This window comes from Rissa tridactyla, chromosome 8, assembly GCF_028500815.1.
Source record: "Rissa tridactyla isolate bRisTri1 chromosome 8, bRisTri1.patW.cur.20221130, whole genome shotgun sequence".
In the NCBI taxonomy this organism is placed as follows: Eukaryota; Metazoa; Chordata; class Aves; order Charadriiformes; family Laridae; genus Rissa; species Rissa tridactyla.
In genome coordinates this window covers 26857057-26877289 of record NC_071473.1, presented here as the reverse complement: position 1 = coordinate 26877289, position 20233 = coordinate 26857057, and the positions used below count along the sequence as shown (strand labels likewise).

At 40.7% G+C, this 20233-nt stretch overlaps 1 protein-coding gene across 3 annotated transcripts in view; it reads left to right on the top strand.

Annotated features, from left to right (window-relative positions):
• HMCN1 (hemicentin 1) overlaps window positions 1-18644 on the top strand; it is a 198597-nt gene extending 179953 nt beyond the window's left edge. For 2 of the 3 annotated variants that reach the window (XM_054211475.1, XM_054211474.1), the window contains exons 94-107: window positions 86-235; window positions 557-694; window positions 1020-1141; window positions 2729-2966; window positions 4715-4777; window positions 6234-6353; window positions 6598-6732; window positions 7194-7307; window positions 7604-7729; window positions 8449-8577; window positions 12326-12676; window positions 15185-15304; window positions 15962-16088; window positions 17205-18644. In XM_054211475.1, coding sequence (XP_054067450.1) covers window positions 86-235; window positions 557-694; window positions 1020-1141; window positions 2729-2966; window positions 4715-4777; window positions 6234-6353; window positions 6598-6732; window positions 7194-7307; window positions 7604-7729; window positions 8449-8577; window positions 12326-12676; window positions 15185-15304; window positions 15962-16088; window positions 17205-17571 — 2300 coding nt within the window. In that variant the 3' untranslated portion in view covers window positions 17572-18644. The remainder of the gene's footprint in view (window positions 1-85; window positions 236-556; window positions 695-1019; window positions 1142-2728; window positions 2967-4714; window positions 4778-6233; window positions 6354-6597; window positions 6733-7193; window positions 7308-7603; window positions 7730-8448; window positions 8578-12325; window positions 12677-15184; window positions 15305-15961; window positions 16089-17204) is intronic. The other variant, XM_054211476.1, reaches the window with a different exon arrangement.
• Window positions 18645-20233: the final 1589 nt, after the last annotated feature.

Sequence of the window (20233 nt, the reverse complement as noted above, 5' to 3'; positions counted from 1 at the left end):
AATTTTGTCTCCCCAAAAATAACAGACAGCAGAGCTTTCACATGGGACTTTTTTTTTCCCTTCCTCCCTTCTCTCCCCTGCACAGGTGGGCCTTCACGTGCCAAAGGCAGCATCATTGGAAATATCAACGATATTGAATTTGGAATTGCTTTCCTGAATGCCACAGTCACAGACAGCCCTGACTCGGAAACTAGAGTAATAAAAGCAAAGATTACAAATGTCCCTCGGAGCCTGGGTAAGCTTTTTTATTAATCACTTTTTCCTTAAGCCAGGCTGAATTCTGTGCAATGTCAGTTTTCACCACTTCATTAAGTGTCACTGACGAAACTGATCTAAACTAAAAGAGAGAGGAAAAGGAAATCTTCAGTATTTACTTCGAGTACATGAATATTTGTAAAATGATTCCTCTGAATATGGCAATTCTTTTTTAATTTTTTTTCTGGTTTAAATCTCGAGGATTACACTAGTTTGAGGTCCTCATATTCAGCTCCCACTGATGTGGGTCACGTGATGTTAGGAAAAAAAGCTCTCAAATGTTATGTCACGTTTCTTTCAGGTCCAGCGATGAGAAAGCTTGTTTCTCTGCTCAGCCCCGTTTACTGGACAACTGCAAAAGAAATTGGAGAAGCCATGAATGGGTTTACGCTCACTGACGCAGTCTTCAAGAGAGAAACTCAAGTGGAGTTTGCAACTGGTTAGTTACCTGTGATATACCATCTCCTCCTCTTTCCAATAAGCTTGATAAATACTGTGTTTCTTAAAAAATAGCACAGAACTGTTGCTGAATTTTGAGTCTTGTGCCTATGCCAGTAGTTTCTTATTGACTATGCCTTTCTGAGGCTTAAATACAGCTTTTAGAGCTGTAATTTGAAACATGGGATGTTTATATTATAGGCACGGTATGCCTTATAAAAATATGAGTATAGAATAACTGGTCAAGGGATCTCAATTCAGATACTGTGTGGCTGACATGGGTCTCTCTTAGGGTGCTTATAAATCACTGTGCTCCTAATGCATAGGTGAGATTCTGCGAATGACTCATGTTGCCCGGGGCTTGGATTCAGACGGAGCCTTGCTGCTGGACGTCGTTGTGAGTGGCCACGTGCTGCAGCTCCAGTCGGTGGCTGATGTTAACGTGAAGGTAAAGCTGCTCAAGACGCCACCCTCCTCTCTCACCAATATATACTTCCTCTCTCACCGATATATGCTTCCTCTCTCACCGATATATGCTTCCTCTCTCACCGATATATACTTCCTCTCTCGTCTGTATTAAACTAGTAGACACTAAGTCCTGAAAACTGTTTTATTGTACATAACTTATTTGGTGCCTGGTTTAGTTGGTAGATGTTAACATTGCCTTTGAAAACAAAAAGTTGTCCTCAGGAAAGTAGTATTGGTCAGTTAAGATTTTTAGTTGTTAGAAGGGCAGTATGGCAAAGCGCCTTTGGGGCTAGTTGTCACAGGCAGGCATACGGCAGGTGTTGCTTTCAGTAGAGCTATAAAGGCGCATCTTGAGCCTGTCAGACTTTTTGGTTTCCCAGAGGACGACACCATCTCTTTTATGCCATGGCACCATGCAAAAATTTCTGAATATCACTGATGATTTGTTTGCGGCTACAATTATATGTAGTCTGGCAGAGAAACATTGCTGTGGCTGGTAACATTGCAAAGACGGGGATGACCAGGTTCTGAGTAGGATTACATCACAGGGTATTTTATGTGCTCTTAACATGCACGCTGTCACGATGCTGTTAATGATGTGCTCCTTGCTCTGCTATAGCATCAAAACTTGGTCCTGTGGAGGTATCTATTATGGCAAACAGTCCTATTATGCAATTCATCTGAAATATTTTACAGAATTTGCTTTTTCAAAGATTGACGTTTCTCTGTGAACTTTGTCAGGGAGGATGAGAGGGTGGTTTGCATGATCGTATGGCAAAAGGTTACAGTCTCGCTACTGAATTGCTCTGCCTGTTGTTTCTAGGAGATATTCTCCGCTCCTCCTAGTAAGACAGTTTCTGGCACTGACCTTGTACTCCTGATAGAAAGGTGGAGTTCAAAGGAGCTGGTTTTCTGTCTTTTGGGTTTGGTGTAAGGCATGAAAAAGATTTTGCTTAACATAATAAGTGGTGTTAAAGTTTTGTTTTAAAACCAAGGTGCCTTGATAATTGGTTTTACTGTGAAAGAAAGAGCATTCCTTAAAGTTGTTTTTATAAAGGTGGTAATTAGTTAGTGGTAGGTAACCAGTAAAAATGTTTTAAGAAATATAGGTGAAGTTATTTATATTTTGATACACTGAAATATGTAGCATGTCCAATATTTATACCTTTTTTCAGTGGCAGAAGTTTTCTGTACTGATTGTTTATTTAGCATATGTTGTCAGCATCTGACTTAGAAGGAAAAAAAATATTTAGATCTCAAAAGTTTGTTATTGAACAATAAGATCACTTTCAGGTTGGGTTTTTTTTGGAAATGCTCTGCTTTATCCCCCATCTTCAGGATCCTCAGTACCACAGCCTGTTTCTTATGTAAAGAAATATACGAGATGCTGTTGAGATTTAACCGTTAAAATAAGAGTAAAAAAGGCATGTGTTTTGTGAAACACAATTTGTTTAGCTGTTAAGTAAAAAAACCTTTCCCAGAATACATCTCATAGCACTTTAAAATATGGAGACCACAGTGGTGTTGGCTGTACTTGGTGGCTGATCCTTAAATCTTCTTGTTTCAGGATTACACAGAAGATTACATTCAAACTGGCCCTGGGCAACTGTATGCCCATTCTACTCGTCTCTTCACTGTCGATGGAGTTAGTGTTCCCTATACCTGGAACCACACCATCACCTATGATTACACTAAAGGAAAAATGCCTTTCTTGGTGGAAACGCTCCACGCTTCCTCTATTACAACAGAGTACAACCCGTTGGAAGAAACTGTGGCTTTTAAAATCCACGCTTCCATTGCAAAAGGTATTGTTCTAATCTTTCACAAAAATAATTCAATGGAAAAATAATATCCTATCTCCCTAGAATTCATTGCCTATATTCTCAAGAACTGGTTATGACCTTGAAAGAGGAAATGCCGTTAAACGTAGGTAACTTAGATCCTGGGACCTACATGTCTTGTTAATGTACCCATAGACTAAAATGTAAAAGCTGTTGCAGTTTGCACTTACTCTTCACCTGTAGTTCTCATCAATGATGTACACCTGCATTTGCTGACACTGCTAAAAGTATCCCCAGTAGCTTCAGATAGTCAACCCTAACGTATTTCTCGATTTCCTTGCATGTACTTTTCATTCTCTAAAAAGAAAATTACTGTGGTTTTTGTGTGGGGTCAAGTGTGGGTGGGTTTTTTGTTTTTGTGTAGCTATTAAGAAAAAGGATTGTATATTCTCTTCTCACAGCAAAAACCGCATAAATGTAAGTAAGGTAGTAATGAGGATACAGAGGTGGAAGAACATGCAAAATTCAGCAGTAAAATGTCCTAAGTCATTCCTCAGATTGAACTCGTCTGGAATTATTTGCCATATACAGAAAATATGATGCTGAGCTGCAGATTGAAAACTTTACTGGTACTTTACAGGTATATTTTTTTAAGGCCAGATATGAATGATGTGCACTTATGCAGCGCTGTGTAGACACGTGCTTGCGCATGGTGTGTAAATGTGGTGAGTCCTGTCTCAGCAGTGGGGAGCTTGTAGCTCCGTCAGCTGTTGTGCTGTCTCTTGGCATTACTGACTGCTGGCTTTCCTTAACCGTGTACCTAAGTGCTCTTAAGGAATAGGGCATCTATTTGTGTAAGCGCATCTTGCTTTGAGAAGTCATAATTGGTTAGCAGAAAGTCCTGTTATCTTTTTAAATACTATTTGGGCTTTTTTTACACAATAAGGCTTAACTTCATCATTCAAATGAAATAACTCAGGTTTGAAAGTAAATGAAAGAGTTGGGATTGCCTATCTCAGTCTTCCTTTTCAATAACAATATTCTAAATGAAGTAAAAGAATCATTTTCCCACTTGCCAGACTATGAACTCATTGTGCAATTTGAAAACCAAGTAAGATTTTTATTTTCCGTTTTAAAAAGAGGTGTGGTAAAAGGAGGTCTCCAGATCAAGTTATGCCTCTGCATAAATCTGGCCCAGCTTTACTGAACTTGCATTTATTTCCTCCAACAATTAGCATAGTGCTTTTTTAAAGATTTCATATTTATTGAATCAGTTTTCAAGTTTTCAGTTTCAGCAAATTACGCGTGGTCTTAGAGCGGCCTCTACCAGAGTTTCCCGTTAGAGTTCACAGTATGCACTTGTGTTCTCCAGTGACTTCCCACAATGACACGGTGATTGGTTTGGGTTGGGTTTACTTCCCTCCTTTTACATGAAGTGAAACTGAAGGGTCTTTATTCTCTTAATAATGAAAACTTTACGGAGGAACTGTGCGGGATGTATCAGGCTGGGATACAACTTGCAGTAATTCTGAGGGAAACCCCACACCTCTTTAATGCTTTTCAAAACAGCAAAACCCATGTACTACCGACTTTTAGTGCCCAAGTACAAAAACCACTAACGTCTGGATTTTAAAAGTTTCTATTTTAGTGTCCAAGTATCGTGAATCTTTTATAAATAGCTGGGCTGCAATTTTTAATGTTAAAGGGTTTTTAAAAGTAATAAAATGGCCACGTTTTCATCCACAAGTAACATGTGCTTCCTTTCCCTACAGGAGACCGTAGCAATCAGTGCCCTGCTGGGTTTGGGTTGGACTCAACTGGGCCCTACTGTTCAGGTAATGATGGGACAAGTGTCGTGTGTTATCACAGACTCACAGAATGGTTCGGGTTGGAAGGGACCTTTAAAGCTCATCCAGTGCCACCCCCCTGCCCTGGCCAGGGACACCTCCCACTAGATCAAGTTGCTCAAAGCCTCGTCCAGCCTGAGCTTGAACATTTCCAGGATATCCACAATTTCTCTGGGCAACCTATCCCAGTGTCTGACCACCCTCATTGTAAAAAAAATTATTTTTCAATCTAAATCTACGCTCTTTTAATTTAAAACCATTATCCTTTGTCCTGGCCCTTTGGCCCTGGTAAAAAGTCTCTCCATCTTTCATATGAGCCCTCTTTGTATACTGAAAGGCCGCAGTAAGGTCTCCTCAGAGCATTCTCTTCTCCAGGCTGAGCAACTCAAACTCTCTCAACCTTTCTCTATAGCAGAGGTGTACCAGCCCCCTGACCATTTTCGTGGTCTCCTCTGGACCTGCTCTAAGAGGTCCATGTCTGGCTTGTGCTGGGGGCCCCAGAGCTGGATGCAGTGTTCAGCCACCAGAATCTACACCTTTATGCTTCAAAGCACGCAGTACATACTTCAAAAAGTGGCAGTTACCATTAAGAAAAGGGTGTGGATCCAGAGGCAGATGAAGACTCCGCTTCTGCACTCATCTAGAACACCAGTAGTGCCCAGGCAGCTTTTCACCAGTACCTCCGATGCCATCAGGGGACACTGAGCCACCGTGTCTGCTGAGCCTGCAAAACAAGGCACTCGTGTGACCCGTGTGCAGGGAAAGACGAGTGTTGGCAACGTAGACAACAGCCCATTAAAAACCAGACTCTTTCTGCTTGGGGGATGGAGGGGAAGGGGAGGTCATGACCATTTTAGCTGTCTCCTCTAGATGACTGAGTCATGCTTGAGGGAGAATAGTTTTATATACTTTTGTGGATTTATTTCATTGCTTCTTGAAAGTTAATAAACTAACGACATTAAACAAGATACACTATACCATCAAAAAAGTTTAAAACCAGGAAAACTGAAAATAAGGTTGCTAAAACAACTTTCCCCTTGCAGTATCGCCTGTAAAAGAGTTCTGCAGGTTTAATATGGAAAATACGGTAATCTTTGCATGTGTGTCTGGGAAGTGTAAATCTAACACTGAAATCCATCTGTTCCGTTGTAAAGAAAGAGATGCTCTGTAAAAGATTGTACCAAACATTCAGTACCATGGCAGTGACCCAGTCCTGCAGAGCTAACGCAAGATGCCAGCAAGCCGTGTGTGCAGGTTTGGTAACCGTAAGAATAAGAGTGGAAAATGCACTGAAGTGTTTCTGTGAAGCTGCTCCATGGCTAGATCTAGTTTTGCCCCATGGGGCTCTACCAGACATACACCTCTTGGGAAGGGTTTGCTTGGTATAGTTTCTTGTAAAGCCTCATGAAGTCTCACTGGTTTTGAAAACATTTCCTTGTCCCAGATGAAGATGAATGTGCTGTGCGAAATCCTTGTTCCCATACCTGTCATAACGCCGTGGGATCTTACTACTGCTCCTGTCCAAAAGGCCTCACGATCTCTGCGGACGGTAGAACGTGTCAGGGTAAGACAAGTGCTGCTGTGGACGGGCTGGACACAAAACGCCCTGTGGCACCTTAATCACTAGGGAGACGTTTGGGCTGGGCCATTTTGGCATTATACAAATACAATTTATTGGTGGTATTCCAGTTCTTTCATATCTAAATATATTTGCAATCAAGTATTTCATAGCTGATCATGCTTAAGATGGTACTTAATCTGTGTTTCATTTTGACAAAGTGAGATTTACAGCTCGTTTTTATTTGCAGATATTGATGAGTGTGCATTGGGTGGACACACTTGCCACGCTGGCCAAGACTGTGAAAACATCATTGGCTCCTACCGCTGCGTGGTCAGATGTGGGAATGGCTTTAGGAGAACACCTGATGGATTTAGCTGCCAAGGTATGGAGAGGTCTTTGGGTTTGGGGTTAGCTTTCATGAACTGAAAATGCTGTCTTTCATACACTTGAAAGTAACGTTTTAAAAGATGCATCTCCAACTACATGGTGTCTATAAATTTTTGTTACTAAGCTTGTGGGGTTTGGGTTTTTTGTGGCTGTGGTTTTATGGGGGTTTGTTTTTTTGGGTTTTGTTTGTTGTTTTTTTTTTTTTTAAACCTTTTGCTTTTTCCATCTTTAGAAATAAATTTTAAGTCCCATCAGGGAGTAACCTAACATTCTTGCTTTTGTGTCCCATGTCCATTTTTTTTTACAAAGTGAAAGAAGTAAACACTTCTGACCGTACCCCAGTAGTGTAATAACTAGAGCTCAAAGCACAGGCCAGAACGTTGCCTTAACCAAAACCCTGTTCAGGTAAATGACAGATTTACAGCTATTATATCAAGGATTTGTATTGTTCAACAGATGTTAATGAGTGCCAAGAGTCCAACTCCTGCCATCAGCGCTGCTTCAATACTATAGGAAGTTTCCACTGTGGCTGTGATCCGGGATACCAGTTAAAGGGCAGAAAATGCATAGGTATGAATGAGTTCTTGAGTGTTTATTCCCTCTTTCCAACGGACATAGTTCAACATTTATTGGTTACTATATTTGTTATTGGAAACCTTTATGAATGAAAATCCCACTATAGAGGATATATTTAGTATGGATTTCTGAATTTGTTTGTAAAATCCAAAGGAAGTGGGAATTGGGCTGGCTGATAAATGTGCATGAAGTGCATTCAAATGCACGTACACAGCTGGATTATTCTGCTCATTAGGAATTGAGCATAAGGAGGCAAGTTCATTTCCTTTTTTTTTTTTTTTTAAACTAAGATGTGAATGAGTGCAGGCAGAACGTATGCAGGCCTGACCAGCTTTGCAAAAACACCCGTGGTGGCTATAAGTGCATTGATCTGTGTCCTAATGGAATGACCAAAGTGGAAAATGGAACTTGTATTGGTGAGTACAAGTGTTAATGTACTGTATGATGACCATAAACGCAGGGATAATGATGAATTTTTTTAAAAAAAAAAAAGTATCTTGGCGATAGTCTATCTCCAATTATTAAGATTTGCACATATTAAGGCACCAACTTTTTTCATTTATATGAATATATGTATTTAAGGTCTTCCTCAGCATCTCTTCTGTCTTGAATTCTAGAAACTGTTCATTGACTGAAATGTTTTGCCCTTGTGTGAATGCTTCCTTAGAGCTTGTGTCAGGAGCTCCAAATCAAGATCACAGCTCCTTGTGCTTATCAGGGATAACCCATGTCACACAGACTACCAGATCCTCTTTTTTTTTTCCTAAAGGGATTTGACAAGAAGATGGATTATGTCTCTTTTGAGAGTAGCTGATTAAATTTGGAAACCTCAATGAAGAGTTTTGAAAAGTAATGGAAAAAGTGTGTGTAAATGCAATACAGTTGAAAAATTTATCTGTGTATCTACTCAAAATCTGCTTTCAGGTTGTGAAACACATTTTGTGACTTGTAAACTGTTACAGAGTAATGTCTAACCATGGCGCCAGGTAAGGAAAGTGTATGTTCAGAGGCCGAATCTATCTACAGCGCCAAATTCACTTGTGGCTTCATTGCATTCCTCATTCGTTAAGAAGTTTAAAGCTGTAAGATGTTTCAAGAAAAATCTGACTGCTTCCTCTTGCCTCATCCCCTGCAGACATTGATGAATGCCGGGATGGAACCCACCAGTGCCGCTATAACCAGATCTGTGAGAACACACGAGGAAGTTACCGCTGTGTGTGTCCAAGAGGGTATCGGTCCCAGGGGGTTGGACGACCATGTGTGGGTAAGCTGTGCAATCACATTAGCGCCACGTATTTGCTGCTGCTTTCGCCTGGGCTTTCTGCCGTTACGTATCCAACAATGCTCTCCCATTTGAAGACTATGCTGCGTAGACAAATTTGCTCTCAAGTTCATAATTACCCATCTAAAACTAATAGTCAAGACTAAACGATTCCAAACAGATATGGTTATAAATCCACACTTTGAAGACAAAGTGTAGGAGGTTTTCAGAGCACTCCTGGATGGATGTGGCAAGCCACCACTCCACAGAGGCTTCATTTAGATTTGTTAGTGATTGGACAGTGAAACGTGCCTGGCTGTACCCTGGTCTGCATTGATTCACACCTTAAGGCAGTCAAGCAGGGAGTGACACGGATTCCACACCCAAAGGAAGCGTGTTGCAAGAGGCATGATACACCCAGACAGCGCCTCCGCAAACGAGTGGCACAAACACACCTACCCACCCGCTGGAGCTGCGGATGGTGTTCCCATACGGGTAGAGAGGAGGAAGCTGATACACGTTTATCGCTTAATGCCCCCCCCTTTCTGGTTTGGGCGGATCACAGCAGGGAAGGAGGATTCCTGTCGGTCACAGGAATGCTGACCGTGTACTTACTCCCCTCTGCTATTTACGTAGAACCTTTTGGCATTAAAACGTGCAGAGCTTTCTCCCACACACACGTGTAACATTTGAAGGATGCTCTCATAGCTCTAGCGTGGATAGCTGGAGAGTTTAATGAATGGTGTCAGGGCAAGTGTGTAAAACACTTCCTGTGGCTTTCACAGACCTCAGGATTGACACTAGGATCGTTTAGATTTACACATATTTGTGTGGAGTATTTAAAACGTAATAGCTGATCCACCCTGATGATAATGATTTCTGAATGTTGGTATATGACACTAAGTGAAGTTGGTTTCAGTTGCTCTCGTATCAGAGAAGCATTCCTCCGTGATGACGTCTTCAAGATTAGCTTCATAAATGATAAATAGCTGCTTTGGAGAATAGGAATTTTTTTTTCCTTTTTACACAACCTAAGATGCTGGATTACCAAAAGCCAGGAATTTTTTTTGTTTAAGAGATTAAATTGCAGTAAGGAACTGTTTGACCAAGATGTTACTTCCACCAGCTGCCTCTCTACTGAAATGAAATCAATCACAGACTCCTTAACATACATTAAAACCATTTAAATTTCTGACAGTAATAAGCTAGATAAAGTCTAGGACCACAGATTTTCACAAAACACTAGCAGCTGCCCTAAAGCTGTCTGCTGACCAAGGACCGCTGAAAGCTTCCTCTGAAATTAAAGACAGACCTTTATGCACCTTTGATTTTTTTGCTTAAAAACATACTTAAAATATAGACTCATCAAAGATACCAGTTCACATGTGTTAATAAAATCCAGTTTTTATTGTTTCCAATGAACACAGGGAAGAGCTGAAAAGTAAGTAGGACTCCAGACTGAAACAGAAGAATTGAACTTTGTTCCTGCCTGTGCTACTCTTACCCTGTGTAAGGTCCTTTGTGTCACAGTTCCCTGTTACATGGGGATAAGATGCTTGTTTGTCATCACAACACCCATAGATACACGCATACCCATTTAAGTAAATTACAGTATTTCTGTGAACTGTGTTGCATCTCCACATGCCATATCATAGATGGAAAGGCATTATCGAAAGCAGTTATAAAGCATTTTTGCATATAGCATGTATAAGCCTATCTAGAATTTAAAACCAAATATTATTCTTCAAATTAAACAGAGCCTGAGAATTTAGCTATTTTTGTTTCCAAGCCATTTCACATTGTTCTTATAAATATTTCATATTTATGGTGTGTAATCAAAGGGATACTGTCTGGTGGAGACTGAGGCTGCGCAGTCAGTCAGCGATGGCTTTCCAGGGATGGCTCTGCTATAAAGGGCAGTGGTTTGCTGCCCTCAGTTTTGCTTCTGTTGCACAAGATGCTTCTATAGGTGAAATTGCTCCACTTCTCCCCTGTTCCCTTTCATCATTTCTATGATAGTCTTCTGTTGCTTATACACAACCTGTTCCAAGGACAGTGGTTGTTGTAAAGATGTGCACGTATCTATTGTCTACTTTATGCAGGTAAAGAATGTTAAACTCAGCAATTATAGTTGAGTACTAAGAAAATAATGAGTTTCAGTATTCTTTTACGTGTACATGAGTAATGCATTTTTCATCTGGTGCACACAATGAAGGAATATAAACTTAGAAGTCATATTAGTTGTTGCCATGTTAAAAATGTTTTCTCGTTCATAACACCTGAAAATGTTACCCTAATGATATTTCAACTGTTACCTAAAGTTTCGGTTACGTGTTTGTGAAATGACTTGAAAAAATACTGCAATAATTATCCCTGGATTTTTGACTCTCAAAACATTTAATTATTAGTAACGCCCAAAATTCTTTAAAAGTTTAAAATATATGAAGTATTAAACAGTTAATAAAAATACAATCTATTATTCTATTATGTTCCTATTATTCTATTCTGTTTCTAAACAGTATAACTTTTTAAATACCATTATCATACACTGCTTATTTCAGAAGGATACAAATTATGCTCAAAATACTATGTTTAGGGGGTCCTAATTGTAGCTTAATGGCATTCTTACAATAATAATTGACAAAATATACACTTACCACTAATATAATATAATTAAACCCTTCTTGAGTCACCATTAAAATAATCTTTAAATTTTAGTAACACAAGGTTTGTAATATAAGTCAATTATTGATATGTTGTTATGAATCTTAATATAAGGTCATTCTGGAGTTGCACATGGTGGTGGTTTGGAATTAGCACGTTTTTTGTCTTTTTCTAGTAAAGAGTGACTGTAAGTTTGCGAAGGAACACCGTGTGTGTCAAATTTTCAGCTGGGCCTGAAGGAGCTCTATGGAAATTTCAGAAAATTTCTTTCTGGTAATGTCAGAGGGACCGTGGGGAAGGCCTGGTTCTACAGCACCCACGAGCACTCCTATGTATGTACTTTATTGTGAGTGAAGGGCACTCGTCATCTTACATCCGTAAACCTTTTACTGTACTTTGAATGCCTACCACTCTGATTTCATTTCAGGATGGATATTTACTGCTAGGGTTGGTCAAATTACTTTGGATTACAAATTAAAGGGAAAATAAACTTTAAAAAAAAAAAAAAGGCATTCCTTAGGAAAACAAAAATAATTCTGTTTTATGATTGTACAAAAGTGAATTAATATTTACCATTAAGTCTCCAACTTTTCATAGCTGGAGTGGCCAATAGCAACATAAGAGGTTAGAACATACCCCACCTCCTTCCCCTGCAACCCTGTGACATGTCCTCGAGACCTGGTTTTTCCCCTGAGGCAGAGGACAATAACTGTGTCAGAGCTTTTGAGCTTCCCTCAAGGACCAGACTGGAATCCCCATTTTGTAGCCAGACCTTACCTTCGGTCACGCTCCGGGCAAGACCTTTGGCAGAGTTCTTGCCCTGCCTCAGCACGGTCTTAGGTCACAAGCAGCCTTACAGGAAGGATAAAGGTAAATTACTGCACAGGATAGAATGACCTGTCTGCTTGGCAATGTGTTCTCTAGATTTTACTGCCTTCAAGATCTTACTTTTATGTCCTCGGTTTGTTCCACAGACTGAGATAAGTATATATGTATATATATATATACATATAGTTACGTGTTGTTGTTTGTTTGTTTTTTCTCCTTTCCACATGGTTTGTTGCTCTGGATCATGTCACATGAGCAGACATTAATGAATGTGAACAAGTGCCTAAACCCTGTGCATTTCAATGCACCGACACCCCCGGCAGCTTCAAGTGTGGCTGTCCCCCCGGACAACATTTATTAGGTGATGGGAAATCTTGCGCTGGATTGGAGAGATTGCCAAATTACGGTGCCTATTACAATAGCTATAACTATGCTCAATTCTCCCCTCTGAGAGACAACTATCAACCTCAACAATATTACAGGCACTCCTCAAATCTCTACAGCTCCTTCTCGGAGTATAGCAACAGCAGAATACCTTTCTCCAGGACTAGAAGGAACATTAGAGAAACTTGTCCTGAAGGCTATGAGGCAAGAAATGACAGATGTGTAGGTAAATGTCAGTCGTGTCTATGCAATTCTCTTGTTTTGGTCCTTATCCTTAGGTTACTGTTTCGTACATACCAGGGCCTGATGGTTTCTGGTGCTGCGGTTTTTTCATGTTACCCTGATAAATAATCAGAGTTCTGCATGTTCTTGTCTCCTGAGCACACTGTAGCACAGAAGTTTCCAAACATCCTTCTCATAACCTCTTGTTTTAATTGTGCTGCTTATTGTGTGTTTGCAAATTATTTCCTTCTGTTATTCTCTTCCTTCTGGTTACGGCAGCTCACCTTTGTGAATGTTCTCACGCTTCAAGAAACACCAGTAGACCCAGTCTAGTCCTGGGGATGTTGCTTACGTCAGACTCCCGCTGATGGCAGTAATAATGTGCTTCAAAAAGGTTTTGAACCTAAAGATTTTAGAATTGAGCACACCTGGGTCATCGCCAGCACTGCTACAGGAGCGTTAGTCACTGCCATACAGGCGACAGAAGCAGAAGCTCTTAAATTACCTGTAGTTATGAGATATAGAAGGTTGGAGTTCTCTGAGGGTGGAGAGACTGATTAATAAACAAATGGGGGTTTGTCATAAGTTGTGACAATGACAGTGCTGCCCCTCCTTTCTCCGCGAGGAGGTGAGCAGGGTAGTTATGGTAACTGGCAAGCTCTGCCCCAATTTTTTTTTTTTTTTTTTTTTTTTTTTTTTAAGAGGTGCAAAGCCTCAGAGCACACTCAAACACCAACAGGAAACAAAGGTCTCTGGCACCTCTAACTATCAAGCATTTAGCTCACTTCCTCCTTCCTCCATGAGCTTTCCTGAGGTTTTTCAGTGAAATGCTGCTATTTGCGCAGGTTTTGAAAATTTAATTTAGCTCCTCATGAAAGTCGAAAGGAACAGCAGCCTGTACTGTTCAGTGACTGATTTGTGCTAAAGGGGAAGAAATTAAGAAGTTTAAAAACACACATACCCCAACAAACTATTGCTCAAGAGCTAGAAATGTCCGTTTTTTCTCCTGCAGCGGTAGTTAGTGCCTGTGGGTGTAGGCCTCCTGTAACTGCTGGTCTAGAGGTGCTGATGCCCGGCCTCCCTCCATCAAGTCCCCAGCAGAGCCGGGCTGGAGAGCGGCCACCGCTGTCCTTGTCGTTGGCAGTGATCACCAGACCTGAGGCTTGACACAAAGGACAGATGGGGATAGAAAAAATGAGTTCATCTTTTGAAGTATGCTTCTCTTAAGCTAGATTTTGCCAACGGAACTCACATTTTGAGTATCTTAAAAAGAAAAAAAATCATTCACCTAAGTTATTTTGTAATAATACTGCTGAGTTCAAGACTACGGGTACCTCAATCTAGGCCTTACTAGAGCTTGTCCCAGTGCATTTAAGACAGCAGTTTGTGGCACGTTAGCTGTGGGCCTCGGCCCGGCACGTATGCCAAGGGCAGCGCACTGGGGGCACAATATACTTCCAGGGTAAACGGTGATCTACTTAGCTTTGAGCTAAAATCGGTGATCTTCACCCCAGCTTCCAGTTTGAATGAGTTGACATTCTTGTACTTCTGTTTCATTGGAATAAACATATAAATTTAAAAATTACCGTTTAATGTGAAAAATACACCCAAATTATGTTTTATTTTGTTTTTTTTTAAAGAAAGCTCTTTCAATAGACAACCATCAAGATTTGAGAACAGCATACTGTAAATGTTTACATCTGTTTCTCTTCTGTGTTCACACTTTTATCTAACGCAACCCCTGTAAATCAGACAACGAGAGGGGAAGCAAAGACTTGTTTTAATCGTGCAGGTCTTAACTCTTGCACGGGGCTAACTTGAGTAGCATCTCTGCTGCTCTCCTGAACTAGGCAGATGTTTCAAAAGAAGTTGTAATTACATATGATCTGTGTCTAAATCACACTAGTCTGATTTGAAAATTTTACATAAAGTGGTCTGGTACTTCTATATTTGAGAGGGAGATTAAAAAAAAAAGTTAAGAGCATTTATTGATAAACTTTCCAGATACTGAGCTTAATTCATGCCGGTGGCACGAGGAAGTTCAGTTTGAAAGGGAAACAGCTTTGCCTAAGGAGGGATTAACTGTAAGAACAACTCCCCCACTGTCAGTACTCCCTCTGAGGAGATAACGAACCTGGGCATTTCCTAACCGTAGTGCCCAAAAGCTTATTGTCGGGCAGCTCAGCTTGCTTTTGGGGGCAAGACTGGGTTTGTGTAACCTTATCCCTGTGTACAGATTGCACCTCCCCCTTTCTTCCCAGCTAGAATACAAATTATGGCTGCCGTCAAAAAAGGCAAGGACTTTAGTTATTAAAAAGTTTTAAGGAATGGCACAGGTAAGGTGTGACGAGACTTGCTAGTGTTAGACATTCGACTTCATCAGAAAACAAGATCCACACAACTTCCACCAACTCTGTCCGTACACTTGTATATGAATAAGACAAAAAATACCTCGGTTCAATGCCAGGTTCAGATAATCCTGATGAGTACGTGTTCGTGTTTCTTTCCGCAGACATAGATGAATGTGAAACCAGAGACAACTGCCAGCACGAATGTAGAAACACCCCAGGGAGTTATCAGTGTACTTGTCCCTCTGGCTATCGCCTTACGCCCAACGGCAAAACCTGTCAAGGTAGGCAGATCGCTTTGAGTGGTCAGAAGCATATTTGTAAATAAATAAGATACAAATCGCGTTCGATATATGTATAAGCCATATCTTTGTTTGCTATGAGATGGGGCATTCAAAATTTCAAGTTTCAGAAGTTTTTATATTTTGCATTTCATAAAACGTGAAATAGAAAAACTTCAGAAAACAACAGCAAGTTAGACAATTGTAACTTCTTATTCTCTGAAGTTTTCTCATGTGACCATATGTTACGCATTGAACTCCAGGCAGGAAAACTGCAGCACTAGGGTCAAACCCAATATAATCCTTAACCCGCCTCTGTCAAAAAAAGGTACTTGTCAGATTTTCTGATCCACAAAAAAAAAACCCATAAAAAATGAACTAATTAGTCTCTGTTGACAAGACAAGTATGGTTTATGTTGGATCGTGGCTGTAGGCAGCTCTAGTCATCCCATACAATATGCCATCCTGCACAGTAATAAATTGCCAAGAACAATAAATGCAAATTATTTGAACTGTTGTCTCAAAGAGCAAGAGCGGATTCTGAAGGATTTCACTGTGTGCTGCACTCTGCGCTCTGCTCAGTCTTGACCAACCCAGCTACTTCTTAACCCTTAATTTCTTCTGCCAGCAATTGATCATCTGCATGTCTTTTACATTCAGATATTGACGAGTGCCTCGAACAGAACATTAATTGTGGATCAAATCAGATGTGTTTCAACATGAGAGGAAGCTACCAGTGCATAGATACACCTTGTCCACCGAACTACCAGCGAGACCCTCTTTCTGGGTATGTTTTATTTTCAGCCCCTTAACACTCACCCCAAACTTGGATCCTTAACCTGTGTTCATCAGAAGAAACTTTGACTGTCACCAGTGAAGCTCATGCTGGCAGAAGATAAAGCATTGACATTCAAGGTGATCATCGGTTTCTTGAGCAGCAGTATTCCCTGTTTCCCTGGCAGCAGAACCATAAACGAGTGGCTGCGGGTGAGCTGGCTGCCTCTCAGTTTCCACGTGGCACTTTACTGTTAGTTCAAAAGGAAATAGCACCGGAATGTTCCTTCCCTATATGAACCCCAGTGGGCAGCGCGCTTGGATTCTTTCTGCTGATCCAGTGCCATGCATTTGTCGCTTATGGAGATGCCTTTGCCTCTAAGTTTTCTGACTTCTCTAAATCCTAACTTGCCCTCAATTTCAAAGCATTTAAAATATACTTTTTATCATTAAAATAATGCTACAGTTCATGGTAATTTGGGGGGTTTTTAAGTTACTCCTATTTCCTTGTTCTGGAAAAACACACTTTAATTTCTTTTGATCTTCTAATATACTCAAGGAAATAGGTTGTTTCATAGTCAGAAACCGTCTTTTGTGATCCAACTGAACTGGAATGACACTTAAGTTGAAACAGATAATGTTCTTTGACCTCTGTTAGTACTGCCAGGCAGGGCCAAGAGATATTCCCTATTTTGACTTTTGATTAATAGAAGTAAAATTTACTTTCCTCTTCTTCATGCCAAATTCTTTATTTCATGACCTAACACGCAGACACCTCAAATGGAGCTGCCCGGTATATTTCAAACCAACCTTTCCAGCTCTAATGTGTAAGAGCAAGGGCACTAAAACATACACTACTGACTTTAGTGACAAATATTGTATTCAATATGTTCCCATCACCTCTTGGCACTTTCTGAGATGATCCTGTTAAGGGAAAATGGGACATAAAACTGGGCTGCAACTTTAAAGGAAAAATGGACAGAGAGTGCATGAGCATATTATCTTTACAGAGAAATTTAAATTACGCAACAGGGTAAACAGGGGAAGAATTTATCCTTTAGGACGTACTGCAGTACTTACTTACAATATCATGCCTCTCCCTGGGCTAAAGTGCTCTGTTTATTCCTAGGTTCTGTCTGAAAAACTGTCCGGCCAACGACTTGGAGTGTGATCTGAGCACCTACGCCTTGGAATACAAACTCCTTTCCCTCCCCTTTGGCATAGCTGCTGGTCAGGATTTAATCCGGCTGGTTGCCTATACTCACGACCAAGTCATGCACCCAAGGACAACTTTCTTAATGGCAGAGGAGGACCCCGCAATCCCGTTTGCCCTGAGAGATGAGAACTTGAAAGGAGTCGTGTTCACCACCCGGCCACTGCGAGAGCCAAAGACTTACCGCATGGGAGTCAGAGCCTTATCTTACAGCGCCGATGGGAATATTGAGTATCGGACAACTTTCATTGTTTATATAGCTGTGTCAGCCTATCCCTATTAAACACCCAAACTACTTGACAGTAATCTCAGTATTTTAACCACATTCGTAAGTGCCGGTGGGTATCACCACTTCCAGACTGACTCTATTGCCTGCCAAACAGTTGTGAACCATGTCACTTGAAAATGGTGCTCTGCTCTTTCCTTTTTCCCTCCTTCCCTGAGGCTGCCTATCCCGTCCCGTTATTCCAATTCAAGAGGAAAATCCATGGCTTTGAACACCTGTTACCACTTGTTTATTTATTACACTGGAGTAGTAATTTTCCACAGTTTGTTCTGAAAACCAGCAGAAAAATCAAAGCAGGAGCTGAAGTCTGTGGTCAAAACAGTAAGCAAGGAGCAGCCTCTGCTGAAAGCAACTAAAGAACAGCCTATCCAGAAGAAAAAACACAACCTGTAATTTCAAGTGGTCTACATATTTTAAGGGTTGCTAAGTGTTTTACGATGTTATATCTATTAGATTTTTTTTCTTATCAAATACCTGATAGAATTAGGTCTGTAATATACTACATTGTGTGCTCAAAAAACCCCAAATACCACTGTGCCTAATGGTTGCAAACGCTGAAACAAATTATATTTGTTTTCAGCTAAGAAGTCTACAGCAAAATTCGGAACTGGTACATTTCATTTCCATGCAAGTTTAGAGATGTCACTATTTTTGGAGGAAAAAAAAACAACCACGGCTACTTCTACTTTATACAGCAGGTATTTTATAGCCTTTTTTTTTTTTTTTTTTTACTCTGACATTCTGGTATAGCCATTTATTTAGCTCAAAACCATATGCATTTCAGTACTCCCAACTCAGTCAGTTAAAATGTTTTGGGTTTTTTTGCAAATGGATCATTTTTCTCCAAAGATGATGTAAGTTTGGTTCAATAATGTCAATACACTGTACACAAGTAATTTTGCCAAGATGTATTCTATTTTTATGAAAGTGTATATATGTTTTTTCCTACGTGTATTTTCTATGCAGTATCTCAAGAGTGTTTTACAGTTAGGTTTGCATAAAAGGACAATGTCACTACATTGAAAATAATCAAAATAAAGGTTCCCATTGCCTTTGAGATTGTTGTTGAGTTTTATCACTGTAAAAAACCCTTTACCATTTGTAAAGCACTTGCCTTTAGTGCCAGCAGCACAGGCAGAAGGCAGCGCGCCCACAAAGCAGGCAGCAGTGGGCACAAATCCAGCCACGTCTCCTGGGTTTTGTGCTACTGGCTTCCCCACGGCCTTCAGTTTTGCAAAAAAAGTCAGGAAACTGGTGCACTTACTTACCATAAGACTCTTGTTTTATCCAGGCTCTGCTGCCTAGGAGACATCTCATTTCCTCGGAGGAGATGGGTCATGCTAAGAGTTAAATTGTTATTGCATATAAAGGCAGTGTTTATTCATAAATATACTCAAGTCATTGCCAAACATGAAATAAGTCACCATAATTCAATGCATGTGGGGAAAAAAAAATTATCAAAAGGGTGAGAGTCCCTCCATAAATATTAGTCTACTTAACTGCAAAGCAAACACTCCTCCTGGCACGCTCAAGCAGTATATGAGAATCTTAAGTTCTTATTAAAAAAAAAAAAAAAAAAACAAAACCAAAAAACACAAAACCCACCAAATTAAAAAAAACCCGAACAAACACACCACTACCACAAATAATAGTGGGGTTTTTTTTTAAAAAAAAAAAAAAAAAAAAGTCAGTCCCAGTTGCTTGGGGTAGTTCAGAGAGGTAGTGAATAAACAGTTAACACGTCAGTGGTACCTGCTGTGTGCTACCATCCTCTTGTACAAGCCTCATTTGATTCCCTGGGGAGGGAACGAACCACCGCCCCATGACACTGGCGGCCCCCTCCCTTCCCAGGCCTTACCTAGGTACAAACTTGACAATATTTAATTAACTACACTACTGAGATGAAATGACCCTATGAAAGATGGCAGATGTGTTTTATACATTACAGCGATTAATTTATACATACTTTAAGTATCAGTGTGACACCTTGTGGCTCCCCAGCAGCACACAGCTGGGCACGCCCGTCTCCCTGGAGCTCACCTTCAGAAGGACAAACACATGTAGGACAGCAGCTGCCCGCAGCGCTGCCCAGAGCCCCAGCCCGCTCACGTACACCAGGAAAACACCCTGCTACGGCAGAGCCTTTGCCAGGGCACGACAAGACCCGCTTTGACTCCTGGAAATGATTCTTCCTTATTAAAACCTAAAGGAAACAACATGCCAAGATGCAGCACTTCGAAAAAAGTGTGCGCAATTCCTTCTGACTAGAACTTCTAGCAGAGGAATAAGGCACAAAAACAAGTTTCAGGGATGAAACCGGGGCCAAGTGCCAGAAAAGATATAAAGTCCAGAACCAGCATCACCTGTTCCATGGCGGGTGTTCAGGATCTGAGGACAGGCTCCCCCATCACACCTTCCCTAGAGATCCAGCGTGCCAGTCCCTTGAGAGAGAAATTCCACTGGGGTTTTGTTTTGCTTTCTGCACTGGCTGAATTTAAAAACTACTGACCAGGTTCAGCAATGAATCAATGCAGAACACACAGAGCTGTGAGTTAAAGGGAAAACAAGTTACCAGATGAGAACAGTGCTCAGAAAAGACGGGAGTAGCAGTGCTTGACAGATAAGCATCTCCTTGCCAAGTAAGATCCAGACAGTGGGT